Genomic DNA, 22038 nt, shown 5'->3' with positions numbered 1-22038 from the left:
ATTGCAGAATATTTGTCTTCTATAAATCTGTGGCATATTTTCAACTCATCATATGCAACAAATAATATTTTAAAATATATTTACTAATTTTCAAGTACAGGCATATACATATATGCATAATTTGCGTAATACATTGCTAATGTTTGGGACTCTTATACAATATTAACAAAATACATGCAGCAATAGTTTTCTGGAAGTTTGTGTTCAAAACAATTCAAAGAAAATAATGAATTGTTCTTCTAATAATATTTTTATCTAAATTCTAACAATAGTTAAAACAGCGCCATTTTTCTTCTTCTCGGTTTAATCAATGATACAGATAACACACCTGTTACGGTGTCTTACACCATCGCGGTAAAATCGTGGCCCCGCGATCACCGCGATGACAATACCGCGACGGTGTATCGCGGAAAGGATTAAAACACCATCACGGTGTCGCGGGAAAATACGGGATCCGCGTTGGCTGTAGTGTACATGTAGATAATAAGAATTAACTTAAGGTATTAACTTACTAGTATTACTATTTATGCAATAATACAAGAATCCAGTTGACAGTATAACCAGAGTTTATCTAATTTAGCCCGAAGTTCTATTTACGATCCAATCCAAATTAATGAACACCCACAGTGAATTTTATTTGGCGAGACTGATTACATTGTCGCAATATAAACATACAAATTTCTTAATACAGTGAAGAACTTTTACATAAAAGTCACATTAATTTCTTATTTTTTAATCTGATATTCCCGATTTTTCGTACATGCATGGGACTAAAGTTTTTACTGACCTGTTATATTCTCAATCAGAGAGTGATATTTTACCAATCCGACGAGTGAGTCTACAGCCAATAGAGAGCACTGATACGACCCCATGTCCTCTGGATATCTGACCACTGTCTTTGAAATCTTCAAATGTAGATACGATGACATGGCATTGCTAACCGACGCGTTGACTGTCACCCCGGATGAATTTTTCAACGCTACATCTTGCAAGGCTAATCCGTTTTGCGTTACAGTCACAACTGTTGTGTCTGATCTAATCAGTTGAACTCTGAGAATGCGAGTAAGGGTGGTGCCATCAACGATACACCTAATGTCTATATCTGATTTACCAATCTCCACCAGTAAGGGTTCAACGGCTATAGATATGAAACCAAACCCTAACAAATTAATTCAAGACTCATAAATGGGTGTACACATACAACATGTATCATTATTAGCGCATTTATAATGACTTTCCTTTGAGTAATAATACATATTATGTAACTTTAACTGTCAATTGTAACTAATGACTGAGATAAACCATATTCTTGTATGTTATGTTTGCTTTTACTTAAATTAAAAGATAATAGGGAACTAAACAATCATGATTTACATTAAAACACCATCAAATATTTACTTACCGTTTTTAATTAGCAAGGCCAACATTAAGATCCGAGTAGTTGCGTTAATCATTGGTAACCAGCTCATAAGGATATTCAGTTTGATGATAATATGATGGACAAGCGACTGAAAAATCACCCACAAAATTCAACAACAAACAATAGTTATAATATACACAAAGTTTTAAACTATTTCAGATTGATCCTAATCATTTTGTTTTTCATGGATTTTATTTTTGTTAGAAGTAAAATAACATTGAAATTAATTTAGATAAAATATTGTAACATGACATGATTTTTCCAATGTCTCCATGCACTTAAATGTGTTGCAATAAAAGTAGTATTTTCAATCACGGCTAGAATGTTCACTGCAATAGACATGCGGATAACAGACTTAACAATACCTTCAAATATCACAGAACGTGTGACGTATGTGATGTGCGACTATACATCTACAGAAATAAGTACTTAGAGGAAATACAGCATCGACATAGATTTTTGGTGTAATAGTTTCTAAGGACGAAAACGGAACAATAAAAATAAATAGGACAGTGGAGGAGATCATTACATACTGGATTTTAAAAAAAAGGAAACATTAATTTTCTAAATGCAAAAGGGGAATGGGGATTTACTAAGTAATTACTTATTCTTGGGACCATTCCTGGTTTGTTTGTTTGGTTTTGTGTTAATTTTTTTAAATGTAAGAGATGTCCACCCTAGCTTATTATAAGATAGACCATTCTGTACGATATTTAATATGTTAGATATGGTACAGTTTTGCTTTTTTGTGCGAAACGCTAACAGAGAGTGTTTCGTGTGGCTAGTCATTGTTCAAAAGATGAAATATCGAATGAGAAAGAGAATAATCAAATATAGGACTAAAATAGGACTAAAATATTTGAAAATATTAATAATCCGTTTAAATTATATAGCAATATATTTTTGAAGATGTTATGATATGAACGATTCCTGAAAAAGCTTTGGAAATTCCTAAAGATAATTCTCAATTTAACTTTTAAGAACAGAATCTTACGTTTACTTGTATTTTACAATTTTTTTAATGAGCCCTGATCATCAACATTTACATATTGGAAAAAGCTGTAATAACAAGGACGGAAATAAAATATTAGCTAACATTTTTATATGTATTTAAATAAATAATATGTTCATGTTGAAGTATTTTTATTTTTAAAAAAAATTAGATGCTATAGCAACATGCTTTAAAATTGATCAATCGAGTAGTTTCTCAGAAGCCCCCCCCCCCTCACAATTTACCCATGTTATGTATTCCAAGAATATATAATTACTAAGACTTTGAACCACATGACTCGAATTTATTCATCGATGTTGTAACGTAAAATTTTAATAGTAGATATCTCATCATCATGTTCTTCTTATAAAACGTATATTTTATAGACTTGTGTCCGCCCTTTTTAGTAGAAAAAGTAGTCGACATTCTATGATAGGAATACTCGTACACAAAATACAATTAAATATCAGAATATATGTTTACTTACTTATATGGACATCACACATTGTATATAACTCTACGATATAGGAAAACTTTTGAAAAAATATAAATTGTTCAATTATCTATCAATTGATAATCAAGATTGATTTGAGAAAATATGAAAGCTTACTTACAAAATTGAGGTCATCACATTTCAAATTTCCTGTTATGTCTGTGTTTATCATTATGTTACTATATATGTTTATTTTTCGATAGTTAAACCAACATTTTTTAATTGCGTTGGCAAATATACAACACATTTGTATTACACCAAGATAATTTATAATAGTTAATTGAGGAAGATAATTTTTGAATAACCTTTTTAAGGTTCTTGATACCAATAATAGGCCAGTAACTAGGATTTAATATGATTTTCCCACTATATTAGGTATATAAAGATATAACGACTCAGTGTTTTGTCCATTTACCAAAGGGAAATAATGAGGAGTGCTTTTGGAGACACACGTTCAGTCTAAGATTTCTCAGTATGTTTAATATAATTTCGGTAGAACATTAAATTTCATTCAGCATGTACTGTTTTATGTTGTCGTAGTTAAAATAAAAAAAAATAGTCAAAGATATATTTTAAAATTAACAATTCTTAATCAACATCTCCTCTGTGATTAAATATAGCAAACTGCGCCGTCCTCTTAATATTTATTAAAAGATAGTTTGTGCTGTACTATACGCTTTGCAATAATCCTTCAAAACTGGAAAAGTTTTAACGATGAAATCGTCTTTTTTAAATCAAGTAATAATGCTGTGATTTTTGTTAGATTTGTTTTGTACGTTTTTGCTAACAAATATTTTATATTATACACATATTATTTGCCTTTCAAAACCATAAGCGCTTTGTTTAAGAATGAATGAACGAGTTCACTGTTTCCTCTGAAGAAAGAAGACATGTGAAATACATTTCCCTCTTTCTTTTTTTTAAATAAAATATCGTATAATATACATTTTTATTTAATTCAAAGGTAAATAAAATTGGTAATTAACATCATACTTTATTTTATTAAATGCAAGACCACGTAGAGCAAATGTATTAGGAAAGTCCCAGGAACATCCGCACTTATTTATCCGAAATCAACAGTTAAGGAAATATAAATCCTTTTAACTGGAAAAAAGAGGTGAAATCGACATATAATTTTGAAAAAGAATCATATTCTTAAACTTCCTTTGGGGTATAAAACGTTCATCTTCTCCAGCATCCGATCCTATGGCCAATATTTACAAACCTGCCGAAGTCATCAGTGTCAAAAGATGCAAAGGTTTCACTCTTGCAATTTTGGTATAGAGGTACAACTGGTAAAATACATGTAACTTTGATAAGGTCATCAAACGGCATCTTCTCCCAAAACGTTAGACCTAGCTGCTTCAAAAGCCTAAACATCCTCCAGCATTCGAACATATGGCTCATCCTGTCGAGTCCATATTGAGTATCATAACATGCACCAAAATCAAGCAATGCAAGTTTGGTGAAGATATGACCAGTCATAACTTAGATATGAGACCTGCTCCAAAAGCAAAAGCTTTGACTGGACGCAAACGTCGAGGGTAAAGCATAACATTCACCTGACTTCGTCGAGGTGGGCTACAAATATGAAAAGTTTAAGACAATGGCGACGATAATGAATTACTACTCACAAATTTCGATCCAAAAAGTTTGGGTAGTTTAAAACAACGCAAACAATCATTAAAAAGTGTATCATTTAAAAATATTATGTATCACAGACACTAATTAAATCTCATGATTTATACATTCTTTCTTAAAAGAGTATTATAACAGTAAAAAATTGTCCTTTTTTACAGGTATATGAATCACAGGAAAAAATGTATCAAATGTTTAAGACAGTAAATTGAACTACATTGTTTATGTTAATTCAAAAATCCACATCAAAACAATGGAACTATCTTTGCGTAGAAAATAATTTGACAAACAATTTAATTTTTTTTTAATTAATTGGTACATTTACACAATACGACATTAAACATTAATAACATGTTGTTAATATATGTAAATAATTTACTTTTCTGAACACCATAAATTCATTTTGAAATTGTTATATTTTATGCACCTTATTTCCACGACTATTCAAAAACAAAAATCAGTATAGCCTACTTTTATGTTTGAAATGTAAAAAGGCTCCATCATATTGGAGACTATAATCGATTTCTAGTTCATTATTATAAACAATATTCATAAAGTTCAACCTCACACAAATGAATTTAGAAAATTTAAAAAGAAGAATTATGGAGAAGGCTTACATATAGACAATGCCTGTTGCCTAATCCAATTATGTTTATTAAAACGTTAAAATATGCTCGAATTAAATTATAGTCAATCATCAAATGCTTTTAAAACAAATATGTTTATCATATCAGTAATCGAAACATTTGGCGCATGCAGTACTAGTATATTAATTTGATTGAATGAAGTCGTAGAGATTAAACTCTAGTCTACGCCCACTGATTCACGAAATCATTCTTTGATTATTATGAGGTGATAATTTTGGTCGGGCGTGATCAAATCCAATAAAGACCGAAGGGCTTGATGATAGATTTGATCACGCCCCAACCGAAATTATCACCTCATAATATTCAAAGAATGATTTCTTATTACTTATATTTATATAATTTTAAACCATCTTACGATTCAATATTTAAATATAGATAGATAAACCCCGCTGGCGCCTCAATTTGGCTTTATGAGTTATATAGTACAAAATCGATACGTAGTGTTATCACAGGCAAAGTCACAGGAAAATGTAAATATAATCTGATATTCCCGATTTTTCGTACATACATGGGAGTAAAGTTTGTACTGACCTGTTATATTCACAATCAGAGAGTGATCTCTTACCAATCCGCCGAGTGAGTCTATAGCGACCAGAGAGCATTGATACGACCCAAAGTCCTCTGGATATCTGACTACTGTCTTTGAAATCTTCAAATGTAGATACGATGACATGACATTGCTAACTGACGCATTGACTGTTACCCCGGTTTTAGTTTCCAACGCTGCATCTCTCCAGACGACTCCCTTTTCCCATACAGTCACAACTGTTATATTTAATCTAATCAGGTGAATACTGATAATGCTAGATAGGGTGGTGCCATCAACGATACACCTGATGTCTATATCTGAATTATCAATCTTCACAACAAGGGGTTCAACATCTATAGATATGGAACCAAGTCCTGAAAAAAAAAGATTTTAATTCCAGACTCATGAATGAATGTACATATACAACATGTATCATTATCAGCGTATTTATAACTACTTCGCTTTGAGTAATAATATATATGTAACACTAACTTCAATTGTAACTGATGACTGTGACAATCCATATTCTTGTATGTTACGTTTGCCTTTACTTTAAATTAAAAAAGATAAAAGGTAATTAAACAATCATGATTTGCATTAAAACACCATCAAATATTTACATACCGTTTTTAATTAGCAAGGCCCACATTAAGATCCGAGCAGTTGCGTTAATCATTGTTAACCCGTTCATAAGGATACTTAGTTTGATTATAATAGGATAGACCAGCGACTGGAAAATCACCCACAAAATTCAGCAACAAACATTAGTTATAATATACACATAGTTTTAACCTATTTCAGATTTATCCCAACAGTTTCGTTTTTCTTGGATTTAATTTTTCTTAGAAAAATAACATTGAAATTAATTTAGATAAAATATTGCAGCCATGTTGCAACATGATTTTTCCAATGTCCACATGCAGTTAAATATATTTCAAGAAAAGTAGTATTATTAATCACGGATAGAATGTTCAATGTAATAGACATGCAGATGACAGACTCAACAATGCATTCAAATATCACAGAAAGTGAGACGTATGTGATGTGCGACTATACACCCATAGAAATAAGTACTTATATGAAAGACGGAATCGACATACAATTTTGGTGTAATAGTGTCTCAGGATGAAGCAGAAACCAACAAAAATAAATAGGACAGTGGATGAGGTTATTACGAACTGGATTGAAAAGCGAAGCATTAATTTTCTAAATGCGAAAAGGGACTGGGGAGTTAATGTCTTGTTCTTAGGACTGTTCCTGGTTTGTTAATATAGACCATTCCGTACGGTATTAAATATGTTAGATATGGTACAGCCTTTGTGTGCGAAACACTAACAGAAAGTGTTTCGTGTGGTTTGTCATTGTTAAAAGATGAAATACCAAATGAGAAAAAGAATAATCAAATATAGGACTAAAATATTTATAAATATCAATAATCCGTTTAAAGTATATAACAATACAATTATATCTTTGAAGATGTTATGACCTGAACGATTCGAGAAACATCTTTGACAATTCCTAAAAATAATTTTTAATTTAACTTGTACGAAAAGAATCTTACGTTTACTTGTATCTTACGATTTATTTTTAAATGAGCCCTGATCATCAACATTTACCCTTTGGAAAACCTGTGATAACAAGGACGGAAATAAGATATAAACTAACATTTTTATGTGTATTTATATACATAATAAGTTCATATCGACGCATTTTTATTCAAGAAAATTTTAGATGATTAAGAAACATGCTTTGAAATTGATTAATCAAATGAATAGTTTCTCGGAAGCCCCCCCCCCCCCCCCCCCCATCACAATTTACCCATGTTATGTATTCCATGCATATATAATTACTAAGACTTTGAACCACATGACTCGGATTTATTCGTCGATGTTGTAACAAAAATTTTAATAGTAGATTTCCTCATCATCATATTCTTCTTATAAAATGCATATTTTAAAGACTTGTCTCCGCCCTTTTTAGTAGAAAAAGTAGTTGACATTCTATGATATGACAACTCGTACTCAAAATACAAGTTTTTCAATTAAATATCAGAATATGTGATTACTTACTTATATGGACATCATACATTGTATAGAATTCTACGATATTGGAAGACTTTTGAAAAAATATATATTGTTCAATTATCTATCAATTGATAATCAAACTTGATTTGAGAAATTATAAAAGCTTACTTACAAAATTGAGGTCATCACATTTCAAATTTCCTGTTATGTCTGTGTTTATCATTATGTTACTATATATATGTTTATTTTTCGATAGTTAAGCCAACATTTTTTCATTGCGTTGGCAAATATACAACACATTTGTATTACACCAAGAAAATTTATAATAGGTAATTGAGGAAGATAATTTTTGAATAACCTGTTTAAGGTTCTTGATACAATTAATAGGCCAGTAAAGTTTTTAATATGATTTTCCCTCTATATTGGGTGATATAAAGGTACTACGACTCAGACTTTATTCCATTTCCCAAAGGGAAATATTTAAGAGTGCTTTTGTAGAAAACCGTTCACTCTAAGATTTCTCAGTATTTAATACACGATTTCGGTAGAACATATACTTTTCATTCAACATGTACTTTTTCATGAAATCAAAACAAAAATTAGTTAGAGATATATTTAAAAGAAAATCTTATTCAACTTCTCCTCTGTGATTATTTATAACAAACTGCCTCTTAATCTTTATTAGAAGATAGTTTGTGCTGTACTACACGCTTACCCTCCAACCTTTTCAAATCAGGTATTCATGGTGCGATTTCTGTTTGACTTGTTTTTTTATTCTTTTGCTAACATATATCTCATATTATATACACATATTATCGGCCTTTCAAAACTATAAGTGCTTTGTTTAAGAATGAATGTACGAGTTCATTGTTTCCTCTGAAGAGAGAATACATGTGAAATACACTTCTCTTATTTATGAAATATCGTATAATATAATATTCTATTTAATTTCAAAGGTAAATAAATTTGGTTATTAATATTATACCTTATTTATTAATTGTAAGACCATGCGGAGGAAATGTATTACGAAAGCACTAAAACTTTATACTTAACCGTTCCAAAAGCCTTAACCTCCTCCAGCATCCCAGAATATGGCTCAATCTGTCGAGTACGTAATAAATATCATAACATGCAAGTTTGGTGAAGATATGATCAGTAATAATTTAGATATGGGACCTGCTCTAAAAGCTTTGACTAGACGCAAACGTTGAGGGTTAAGCATAAAATCCACCTGACTTCGTCTAGGTGGGCTTCATATATGAAAAGTTTAAGACAATGACGACGACAATGATTTACGACAAATTTCGATCAAAAAAGTTTGGTTTAGGTAAGTTGAAAATAAAACATACAATCATAAAAATGTGCGTCATTTTAATTAATTATATATCACAGACAATAAACTAAATCTCATGATTTAGACATCCTTTTCTCAAAGAGTATTTTAACAGTAAAAATTAGTCCCTTTTTACAGGTACATGAATCACAGAAAAGACATTAAAAAGAACTACATTGTACATGTAAAGCCAAAAATCTACCTCAGAATAACGGAACCCTTTTTGCGTAGAAAATAATTTGACAAAACAATTTAAACAAATTCTTTAATTAATTGGTACATATACACAATACGACATTAAACATTAATAACGTGTTGTAAATATATGTAAATAATTTACTTTTTTGAACACCATAAATTCATTTTGATATTGTTATATTTTATGCACCTTATTTCGACGACTTTTCAAAACTTTTCAAAACAAAAATCTGCATAGCCTACTTTAACACATGTATGTAAAAAGGCTCAATCATATAGGAGACTATAATGAATTTCTAGTTCACTATTATAAACAATGTTCATAAATTTCAATCTCACACAAATGAATTTAGAAAACTTAAAAAGAAGAATTATGGAGAAGGCTTACATATAGGCAATGCCTGTTGCCTAATCCAATTATGTCTATTGAAACGTTAAAATATGCTCGGATTAAATCATAGTCGATCATCAAATGTTTTCAAAACAAATATGTTCACGGGACATATTACCTATCGAAACATTTGAAGCATGCAGTACTAACATATTAATTTGATTGAATGAAATCGTAAAGTTCAATTCTGGTCTACGCCCACTGATTCACGAACGGCGTGTACTCCAAACAATAGGTCATTTTCTTGGAGCGGAGTGCTAGGTCTGAGTGCTGTCTGTACACTCGTTCTCCCATCATAGGAAATCTCTCCGCCAGCAGCTGTTCCTCCAAGGGGGTGGGTAACGGCAAAGCCGTCCTCTGTTTCTGTTTACTTACGAGAATGTATCGCCTTTAAAGGTAAACAAATGAGATTGATTTGATTGATTTTTATTATTGCACCTGTTTTATTTCGTTGTTTGAGTTTGGCTTATTTCAAAGAACAAATATGACTTATTGCATAACGACGTTAATATTTATCCAAACATATTGACATAAGAAAATAAACATGTTCTTTTCTCAAAGAAAACATTTGTTTCAAAGGATTTTTTCAAGATACCGATATAAGCGTGTTCATTACTTCTTGAAAACGATTTACTTCATTTAAAATTAAATATCTTAATTAATTTTAAATGTGATTGAGCTAAATGGTATTTTTCGCAACAATTTTTTATAGTTAATATAGCTTGATGAAAAAAAACCCAAACATTCCTTTCATAAATTCAACTAATCATAGCACATATGTATATTTTAATTGTACTAAAATGTTACACACATATATCTTATATATATAATACTTACGTGCACTTGCTGGGAATGGACTTGGTTGAGGGAGGACGGAGAGAATTCGGGTTCCTGGGGTCAATCATGCGTGGTGATATACTAGGTTCGGACTGCTGCCGACTTGGAGGTCTAGAAAGTTGTGTTTCTGAACCACCTTGTCGTATCTTATAGCTGAAAAAAATAAGTTTACTTTGAGTTTTCTTGACGCACCTGGCATCTTCTGAAAATTCGTACATAAATATATATACTTAAGCATTTCCAGAGCTACATTTAAAAATAAAAAGAAGTAAACTAAATATACACTGATATCATGGAAATGAAACAAGAGGCCCATGGGGCCACATCGCTCACCTGAGCAACAATTGGCGTTCAAAAGATATTGTGCCATATGGTCCCTCGGTAGAATAACAAAAAATAAATATTGTCAAGTATTCGAATTTTACAATTATTTTTGCATACACGTAATCTTTGACATTGTACCTTCATGAAATACTATTTTTTACCAGAATAAGAAAATCCTACGCAAGATATAAAACTAAACATTTGGTAGGGGTACACTGTTAAGTTGTTAACTTCCAATTTCCTATATTTTCGTTCTGCCCCCCCCCCCCCCCCCACACACACACACTTTGTAAAGCGATCAAAATATATGAGAGCATATAGGTACATTTGTTTCATCAACTACTTACTTGTTATTGTATTTAAAAAAAATATAAATAGTTATTGTATTTTATTTAAAAAATCCTTCATGTATAGATGTGAAGAAGAAAATTGTACCTCAATGTGCTCAATTCCTCAAATTAAAACATTCAAAAATTTAATTTGTTTTCCATTATAATTAAATGACTGTTATTTACCTCGCGTACAAACCAGGATAATTTTCCGCTGTGATATTTTCTTAGGAATAGCGATAATTATTTTATCCCCATAACAGAAATGTGTCAAAACTATGGAAACTGTTTTAAAGATGTCGTTTTTATTTACTCGTGTCTGAAAAACTATCAAAATTGATGTAGATTTCACATTATTTATTGTATAATGAAGGGACCCCAGAGAGTAGGTATATACAGAATATCATTCTTTTATTTTTTTGTACAAGTATTTAACATACTCTAATTCATATAGAATTTCTAATGTTCAACCAAAATTTCAGCGTCAATCGTAGAATTATAAGCAAGATACAGAGCTCACAGTTTCCCTAGGTTTGAGTCATATTTTGTTGACATGACTTTATTACATTCAGCTTAAGATTTTTAACTTGGTATTTCCTATTCAGCATTTAAAATGGAAAAAAAGAATGGCCTAAGATTTTCAATTCTTTTATTCACTCAAGACCAGTTCATTGGTATTTAAGGTTCAAAATCAGTTTATACAAATGTACACAAACACAGTCAAGGATCACATGTACAGTAGGAGTAATAATGACGAAAAAAGGTTAAGTTTACAATACAATAAGTTGTTAAAATTGGTTTCTGGAAGAACAGACTTTGAAAATTTTCTTAATAAATATTGACAAATTTTTTACTTTTTTAATCTTTAGTTTTTAAGATCTGTGTACAAACATAGAATTGTGAGCAAATCTCTGTATCTTAATTGCTTATAATTCGAAGCTTAACACTCAAATATGGTTAGTAAATAGAAATTGTAAACAATTAAACACAAGAAACATGCATGCACTATAACAAATAAAGAACACAATTTATTTTTTCGAAATGAATCATATATACACATGTTTATATACCTACATATTTCCTTCAGCGATATCAAACTCTATTTAAACTGAATAAACTCGAGAAAATGCCGAGCATCGATCTCAACAAAACCTATTGCATTAATCTACCATTACGCAAAAGATAATGCCGAATTACCGATAGAATGAATTGTATTTCAGTACTTTTTTGATACATCAGATTTTGCTTAATTTGCGCAGGTAAAGAGTTAACTGTTTGATCTACCGAAGTCTCTGTTTGAATTGATCCGTAAAAATCACGAAATACGAGAGTTCCCAGGTGAAATTACAAAGCATAAATAATGAATACGAAACGAAAATCAGTCCTAGCTAACACCAACGTCATGTGTGAAATCTGTCAACGCATTGAAATATTTAGCCTCAATTTACTTCACAAAATCGGCACCAATATATTTTGCATGTTTCAAAAATTTCCCTTCATACACGAACTGTTGCATAAACAAGCAAATTCATCATAGTCAGATCGACCCTTTTTCGTATAATGTCATGGCTGCTTTAAACAAAGAACCTCGTTTTAGAAGTATGGAATACGAGTCTTGGTAAAATGGGTATGCAAACCCGGGCCGTGGCAAAATAAAAGCCGGGGTAGATCGGCAATCGTCAATTCCAAATACGCATTATTTTGCGGCAATATTTACAGCGAATACAAATATAACTGGTCCATCAAATATCCTGAAATTTTAATGAGATTGGCAGATTAATAACTGCCAATCTTTTGTTTTGACCAGGCCAAGTCTTGCCTACCCATTTTACCGGATGCCGAACCGAACCGAAGCTGAAACACGCCTTTCCTTTATCATTATTTTCGTAATAACTCAGATTTGAAACTGAATTAGACCTTAATTTTTGCAATTTATATTTTCCTTCCCATAAGGATAATTTATGCTAAACTACGTTGAATTTGCCTCGGTAGTTTTTGAGAAGAAGATTTTTAAAAATGCACCCCCCTTTTTCTACAGTTTCAAGGTTTTCTCCGCTTTGAATACAGATCGTACTTTTATTTCTGCAATTTATATTCGCCATCCCATAAGGATGCTTTGTGTCAAATTTGGTTGAAATTGGATAAGCGGTTTTAGAGAAGAAGTTCAAAATGTAAAAAGTTTACAGACGGACGGACGGACAGACAGACGGACAGACGGACGACGGACAAAATGTGATCAGAATAGCTCACTTGAGCTTTCAGCTCAGGTTAGCTAAAAAGAAAAAACATGGTGATCTAATCACACTTATTAAAGAGAATTTTAATTAAACTTTTTTTTATTTACTTGTTTATCGTGGATTTATGTAGAGAGTTTAATTTTACCGGAATGGTTTCTCCACTTTGAGTGCGGTTTTCTCTATCTGTTGCTTCTGTAGGTTGGCTGCTGCTGTTTTGGGACGTTTAGGAAGCTGCACCGTGGGTTTTGCGGTATTTAGTAGAGGCATATAGGACATCGAAGTGTTGGCCCTTTCCACTTGCGTTAATGCAAAGAACGAGTTTTCAGACCGCGGATGAAAGCCCAGCGCTACAAAATTAAACACAAATAAAACCCATAGGTAGCAATAAAAGGTTACGAAGCTTTCTTTAAATGTACGGTGACACAATAAATTATTGACGGTTAAAGAATGGTTAAATCAACGTGAATCAATTTAAAATAAATAATTGTAGGAAAGGTAAGGGAACTTATTACTTCTTTGAAAACAATATAATGGCTATAAACGTTAACTTATTTATCGTATCGAACAGTAAAATTATTCAGATAGTATGCATGATTGTCGTAACACATCCGAAAATTTGCTTTTATTTGCATATTGATATCATTACACGGAATCAGAGAAAAAAAAAGTTAAATCTCCTGAATACATACCAGACTGTGTATCTCGGTCCCTCTGTTGAAGCTTCTGTCTCTTCTCTTCCAGTTGTTCCTCCCACACCTGTCTCTTCTGCGCGGCACTCTTTGATCTCAGCGCTTTCTGCATTCTCAATAGCATGTGTCTGAAGATTACAACCGCAAAGTCAAAACCAACTTCATGTGTACTGTACAGTACATGTTAATTCAACGGGACTTTATTTATAAGGAGATCTCATCTAAAATGTGTTGTGTGTATTCTAAATAGCATGTGTCTGAAATTTCCATCAGCAACTTCAAAGACAACCTCTAGTACTCAACAATGTAACAGAGCACATGTTACTTGTACAATGCAACTGTCATTCTTTTATTATAAAGGTAGGTTCGAATTCTGATGCTGCGTATACGTCATGCAATACATTAACAATACGAATATATCAGATCTGACTTTAAAAAAAGCATGCATTAGTAGATACTAAAGATATTGCATATTTTAGAGCATCATTAAAAAAACTCTTCAAACTGTATGCGTATCTGTTCAGGAAAAAAGTTTTGAACATATAATTACATTAAGTATTAATGATTACAAGAAAAAGATTTTTTTTACTAAAACAGTGTATCACAAATGCATCGTGGATAATGTACTTCAATGTCAAATCATAAAGAGAATTCAAAATAATTGGTCATACATGTATCAGTTTTGAATTTCAACGAATCTGAGTTCACATCGAAATGATTGATACATGTACATATATGAAAAACTCTATTCAGTTTTGAAGGTTTAAAATCGACAATATCCCTAATTATCTAAATTTTGAAATTGCGTAATTCTTTTATCAGTGTAATACAATGTAACTATAGAAATTATTGGGCGGTATAAAACTTGTACCGTTATTTGAAATAAATAGTTAACCATGAATAAATTCAACATATTTAGTCGGATACGTAACATATTGCACAACACAGAGCGTTTTCGTTTTAATGTTCTGATCGCTTTGCAAACTTTCTGCATTTATCCTCTTCTAGACACCTCCTCTAGACATAATCTGTTGAAAAACCTGCAAGGTTGTTGCAACAAACCAACAAGGTCAATAACAGACCCACACAGACTATCAATTGTGCTAAACCGACAAAGTCAATGGCAAAAATCGGCTGAAATTGATTCGTTCTCAAAAAGTCTTCCTAAAAACTAATCCTTCCAGAGATTCCTATCTCCTTGTATCGACGTAAAGCCAAGTCAGATACTCAAGTTGTCAAGAAAGGCATTTTTCAATAAGTGGCGTTTTATATTGGAAATGGCTTTTCTTAAGTGCCCTTTTCAAAAGACTTCTTTAAGAGGAAAACTATCAGATTATATAGAAGGAACGTGCTCATGATTTTTCAAATATACATCGAATTTATAAAAGTTTTATAATCTCTGCAGGTTTAACATTGGCCACACTATTTGAAGAGACATACTATTTATTATCTAAAAAAAAAACCACAACAACATGCTATGAACATCTGTGGCAAAATACTGCATATCGGCCAATATGTACACTCATTCCAAACTCACTTCATAAGAATTTAATTTCGTGTCTTTTTATCATTAATTACCTAATCTTGAGAGGTTATTTGAAAGGTTTAGACAAATTCTTGTCAGGTGCAATTACTATCTTTCCGCAAAGGAAAAACAAAATACCTGAAGATAAAATGGTATCCTAGATTTAAAAAAACACATAGATTTATACACACACACACACACTCTCTATCTCTATCTCTCTCTTTCTCTCTCTCTCTCTCTCTCTCGTTACCTCTCTATCTCTCTTTCCTGCCAATTCTCTTCAAAAGCGTTTCCATCATTTTTGTAGAGTAGTTTACTTTTATCTGTGGGTGATTCCCTTAAACAAAGAACAAAAACACAACGTAAATCTTTGTGAAAACTGCATCTAGATAATGTAAAGAAATAATTAAGCAAAAGGTTGAGCATGCATTATTTCTTTAAAAAATCGAACAGATGCAATATGGTGTTACAAAGATGATTCAAAAAAGCTTTTATAAACAACGTTTAATACTTTACCCGTGAATGTTGTTGTACCGCTCCAAAGCATCCTCAAACGCATTCTGTAAATCCTGTAACAATAATAACGGAGTGTTCGGTATGTAATGATTTTGAACTAAACTGTCGCATTGAACAAATTTGTAACAAAGAACAATATTTAATAAGAATTCTTTTAACTTTTTTATCATGAAAACAAAAGCTTTGTCTGATAAATAGAACCATGATCAATCGACTACTAAAAATGAGTAGTAGCAGTTGCAAAACACATTTCATATTGAAAGAAATACTGAACAATTAATAGCTGTTAGTGTATTCACAATCCATAATTTTATTCAATTGTTATTTGATTAATAGTACTGGATATAAATTTGTTTTGTCTAGCCATGCATATAAATGTATCAAGCATTATATATAGTTATGCTGCTGAAATACAACTCAAATAACTTCATTCAGATTATTTACGCATCGTAATAATTACACTGCTGTCACAGATTTTCAAACCACATACATCCGCAAATACATAATCATGTCAAAACCATACAAAAAGTTGAAAATATAATGGAATATGATACACCACGACACTGTTGTTTATACATGTTCAAACCTTAAGCATGTTATAATTCCAATTTGCTCCGCATCATTCCCATGTAAATATTTCAGAGCACCACACACAACCATACAGAAAACAGAGGCTAAAGCCGTTTGTTCCCCGTGCTTACTTACTTCTAACTTGTCTGGAAGCTCCAAAATAAGTTCTAACTGTAAATTAGGCATCACAATAAGTTAAGTGCAAATGAATATAGAAACACTACATTCTCACATCCCCATTGTGACGGACACAGACTGCACTTCTTATAAGCCGATTTTCAAAACGGTTATCGAAGAATATAAAAACCACGACAATTTCTGTCGATAAAGCTTTTTGGACGATGAATCAATTTTGACAGTTTTTCCATATCATAAAGCGTTGTCAGTCGCACTATCTCCCATACACTAATCCTACTGTTTGGAAAGTCCCAAACATTTAAACCCTCACTATGCGATCATCGATCACAGGCGATGGAACACCACGCTGTGTTTGAAATTTACTTTTAAATAAATTCGATCGATATCTTTGCAAATAAAGTGGTAGTTTTTCACTTTTGAATCAATACATCCAGAACTATTGTTATATTTCATAACCATTATTTGTCAGATGATAAGAATATTTAAGAATTCACATGCCCCACGCTATAAATGAAATCGGCCGTCCGTGAGATTTTCTATGGGTGAAAACTGGATCCAAAGGACACAAAACACTTCAAAGCCCCCTTTCACAATGCCAGTCAGAATCTAATATCCAGTTTATCACGGCTAAAATTGGAGTCTGTAGATCATACTTTTTTTAAAATTCAAACCGAAAGACCTCCGACCCGCTTAAATACCTTTCACCAATTGGCAATTTAAATTGCCATTCAATGGAGAAACACTTTTTTTCTCAAAAGGAATCTTTTAACTGCCTCCATATGTGTCTACTGGCTATCAATTTAAGTAATTTATGCATTGAAAACATGCATTAAGTTCTTAAATCAAACGACTTATTAAACATAAATTAATCTTGTTAATCCTTTTATCAATACTCTGCAAAGTTGACAACAACCGACGGACGAATAGACCTTCTCACGAATAATAAACCACCAAGAACCGTTAGGGTGAAATTAAACTCGGCAGAAAATGTAAGAGTTTTACTTATATTCTGAAGTTTACTCATTTAAAATTAAACTTTAAGTTTCTATGCGCAGTCTTTTAATTTTCATCCATTACATGCAATTAATTTTTTTCTTCGTTTTTTATTTTTTTTCAATTTACAAAATGCAAGTTTTGATTACAATGGAACCAATTTAAACTGAAATAAAATATCTTGTGCTGTACTCGGGATGTTATTAAAAGTAAACCATCACAAAGACTTTGTGTAGTTTTAAAATCAAACTTCAACAGCTGTGCATTATTTCACAGGTCAATGAAATTTTAATTTGATTATTAAACCCGAGATTACAGACTGACTGAAATCGTCTTGTGTATATGTCCTTATTGCACTTGTTGTTAGAAAACCCTACAAGAATTAAAAATCTTATCCTAGAAGTCTTCATTCTTTAAAATTAAGTTAATGAAAAGTATACAGCATACAAAAAAACAGGTCAACTTCGACGCTGTATGCTTATAATATTTAGACAACGCGTCGCCATATCAAACATTTTGTTTGGTTCAAAAGAAATTGGGGTAATTGTTTCAAAGATCATTTGCCTAAGTGATGTCCATATGACACTGTTTACATGTAACAATAAAGCAAAACAGAAATTCTACAACTAATAATCTAAGTTTACAGATAAATAATTTAAAACATAGCTCGAGTGTTTACAGATAAGATGGTATTAATCATTGTCTTTTCTATCCTAGAAAGAAACTTTCCATATAAAGAATAATATATTCCAAAGTTTATTTTATAAAAATAAAATTAGCTAATGTATATTGAGAATATTTTCAAATTTCAAACTTCCAACATATCAATATCATGTTTCTTTCTGGAAGACATAAGGTCGATAGAACTACTGATAGTACGAGTGATACTATAGGGTATGTATAGGTAATCAAAGGAAAACTACTGATAGTATACTAGTGTTACTATTCTAAAGGGTTTCCTGAATCACATACCGCCACGTTGATCTTCTCTGTCTCTGAGGCCGGGGACTAATAAGTCAACACATGTGTTAACATTGTAAATGTGTCATACGTGACAATGTGTGAACAAAACATCAAATACAGTATTTTAAAATTGACTAAATTAAACAAAATAAACTAAAATGAAACGATAGCGCGATTGCTTTATACTTTTATTGTGTACTTTCTTCTTAAAATGTTATTTATGTATATTTAATGTGCAAAACGTAGGTAAGATCACATCAAAATGGTAAAATGGTTTAAATAAATTTTGTCGAAATTTGGAGTACAAGTAAATTAATTTACTTATTTTTTAATCATAACATAATCTTTAACGTACCTCTGCTTGGAAACGAACATGTGCTGTCTTTGGCCGTGTGAGGTCATCTTGAGCTGTTGAAATATTTCAGTAAAATTAAAATGTACATGTAACAACTAATTATTTGACGAAAGAAATATTACAAAAGTATTCATTTCATACGTTAAATTCACAGTTCTTATAAAATTGAACATTTAAGAATGATATAAATATTTAAAAAAACAAAACAAATAAAAAGTGTTTTTCCCATGATTTTCATTCTTGCATGATTCGATAATATTTTGAGTTACCATTGAATTTTAAATGCAGCAGTTCTAGATTTTTAACATGTGTTTTTTTGGATTCTAAGTCAAAGCGTGCTTTTCTTACATAAAGTGATTCTAATCATTTCGTGAAATTTGTTCTACACATTTGGACAAATTACATGCATTTGTGAACGGTGAATTATCAAGTGTCTTTCGTGTACATATTCTTTAAGTTTCCATAAACCATAACCTCTTGCGCAATAACCCATAACCTCGACAATTAACTCACAATACTCAATATAGTCCAGAAAATGCACTTTTCCTGTCAATCAATTTAAACAATAAAAGCATTTATCCTTTTGCTGTTTCGTCATTAACATCGAAAAAGCCCCGTTATAATTTTGGCAGATGACATTTAAAACATTGAGGGGAAACTGTAAAATAATTTCATTTAAGAGCGACATTTGATTCTTTCCCTTGAGATGGTCAAACGTGATTGTTAACATCAAAATAAAAAGACGGTGAAAGAAGATATCTTACCAAGAATGTCTACGTATTCTATCACAACAAAAGTGAAGAGAGAAAAAGAGATGATAAAGAAAGAGAGGCGTTCTAAAGGACAACAATTTGATCTACATTATTAAAGGTATCACCATCTCCAAGACTGATAAGCAAAAGTTCAAAAACGAACAAAAGAGTCATAAAATTGGTATTTCTTTAATGCATTGCATTTACTCAATTGCAATGGGCATAATTTGCAAATTTAGCAAGGTATGGAAAATCAAGAGTTAAGAATTTATGCATTGTAATTCCAAAAAAAATTAGCGACTTGGTAAAAACAAATTCTTACTTTCTGCAGGCTTGGATCTGTGAAAAGAAGAATTTGGCCTCTGCTGAATGCATTTGATTTCTTCTTTTGTCAATAACGACCTTTCTTTTCGGGTTCTGTAGTGTTTCCTGTGTCCATGGTGATCTATCATTTCATCGTCTGCTTCGTGGCCACTCAAGTGTGACCGGTCTTCGGTCATCTCGGAAATTGGAGAAGCAACTCTCGTGCGATCTGATTGGAAATAATACGTGGAGTAATGACTAACTATTTGAATGTATCGCATCATCTACAAGGATAAGTAATTCTTCATCTTTACGGCGTAAAAATACATGCTTTTTTAGTGTTATGTGAATCATTTAATTATGCAAACAAAATTGTGAAACTTCTTACCATGCAAATTCAATAACATAATAGTTGAAATAGTGTAAATACATGATGTTTTACATTTTACAAAAGATAATTGTTACAAAGGAAATGTATAAAAATAATTTATGTGATAGAAAGCATCAAGGTTATATAGAATGTATGCAAACGAATAAGTAAAATGCATATACACAAAGCTGTAAACGTTGAATTTGTTAAACATCTAAAATACAAATGCAAGGTAGAAATAGTGGTCAGTGTTGTTATTTGCGAGGAATGACACAGGACGAGGAAAGCATAGGTGAGATAAACATGTACATGTATATACAAAAGGCACTAATTCTTCATAGTATTTATATTAGTACGGGTATTTTAGTACAGTCATGTTATTTCTATATTTAAGAAAAAATAAAAGGAATGGTAACTGAACGTTTGATTGTTAGACAACAAAAAATGAGTGGATGCACAGCTGTAGTTACATTTCATCACAATGTTAATCCATTGTTAAAAAAAGTAGAAAGCAAACAAGGAACGAAATCAAGGAACAACGAAGGACGAAAAAAGACAATGCTGATAAGCATAGAATTACATGTCTCCAATCCTTCACTTTCTTTCGGAAGGTCAACCCTGATCAGTTTTGGGGGCTTTTTTCGTGAGTCTGAGAGTTTCTTAAGAGCCGCGGTAGGAGTCTCTGAACGGGGCCTTTCCGGTATATCGTTTTGAGCAGTCCACTGCTTTTGGACAGCTGTCTCAATGTCGGGAGTAAGGTTTTCCCGATCAATCTCTTCCTCATCACGTCCTTTTAACGGAGAGATGCGGCCTGCCAAATTGGTAAGCATTCATATTGCATGCAAACATTCTTTGATACTAAGATCTACTAGTACATTACTACATAAATCCCATGCAATGAATCATGCTTCTATACAAACACCTCTGTGCGGTGAAAATATATTACATATATACATGCAGTAATTCAATCAAAGTATTTTAAATATAAAACTTATAACTCAGAAAAAGGAACAGAATTTACATCATCAACCATTAAAATTGCATCTGTTATGACATTGGAACAAATACTATATCTTGTCGATGATCGGTCTTTTTACCAAAACAGATCCAAACAAAGAATTTGAAAATTATGTTTAACATGTACTTCCTGGTGACAGGTTTGTTTTATTATCATTTGCGTTAGCTGTTTTGAGTATCTTGCAAGAAATTATCATCATAATTTTTAATCTGTTTAATTATCGGAACACAAATTGTTTAGCTCTTTCTACGTCAACTCTTATACCTAATTCTGATTGTCTTCTACATGTATATATTCAAAATTTAAAAAAATAAGTTAAAACGAACGATTCAGTACCTTGTCTGGATTGAAGCTCCCTCCTTACTTCATCTGGAAGTTTGTCAATCTGAAATAGAGAGAACCAAGTATCTATATGCTTGTAAGGAGACATGGTATATTGCATTACATTACAATTA

The 22038-nt window shown here is 31.6% G+C and overlaps 1 protein-coding gene across 17 annotated transcripts in view; it reads right to left on the bottom strand.

The window, feature by feature from the left end:
• Positions 1–9092: 9092 nt before the first annotated feature.
• Positions 9093–22038, bottom strand: part of LOC128158574 (uncharacterized) — a 35521-nt gene continuing 22575 nt past the window's right edge. For 6 of the 17 annotated variants that reach the window (XM_052821453.1, XM_052821465.1, XM_052821469.1 and 3 more), the window contains 13 exons: positions 21920–21968; positions 21146–21376; positions 20215–20424; positions 19905–19922; positions 19654–19686; positions 19141–19193; positions 18795–18830; positions 16122–16174; positions 15856–15942; positions 14081–14208; positions 13537–13738; positions 10502–10654; positions 9093–10052 (listed from right to left, as the gene is read on the bottom strand). In XM_052821453.1, coding sequence (XP_052677413.1) covers positions 9857–10052; positions 10502–10654; positions 13537–13738; positions 14081–14208; positions 15856–15942; positions 16122–16174; positions 18795–18830; positions 19141–19193; positions 19654–19686; positions 19905–19922; positions 20215–20424; positions 21146–21376; positions 21920–21968 — 1449 coding nt within the window. In that variant the 3' untranslated portion in view covers positions 9093–9856. Of the gene's footprint in view, positions 10053–10501; positions 10655–13536; positions 13739–14080; positions 14209–15855; positions 15943–16121; positions 16175–16826; positions 16863–18794; positions 18831–19140; positions 19194–19653; positions 19687–19904; positions 19923–20214; positions 20425–21145; positions 21377–21919; positions 21969–22038 lie in introns of all 17 variants that reach the window. The other 11 variants (XM_052821460.1, XM_052821468.1, XM_052821454.1 and 8 more) reach the window with 10 other exon arrangements.

The sequence above is a fragment of the Crassostrea angulata genome, chromosome 8 (assembly GCF_025612915.1).
Source record: "Crassostrea angulata isolate pt1a10 chromosome 8, ASM2561291v2, whole genome shotgun sequence".
Taxonomy (NCBI): Eukaryota; Metazoa; Mollusca; class Bivalvia; order Ostreida; family Ostreidae; genus Magallana; species Magallana angulata.
Note: the sequence above shows the minus strand (reverse complement) of the source record. Positions and strands in the feature narration are given on the sequence as shown.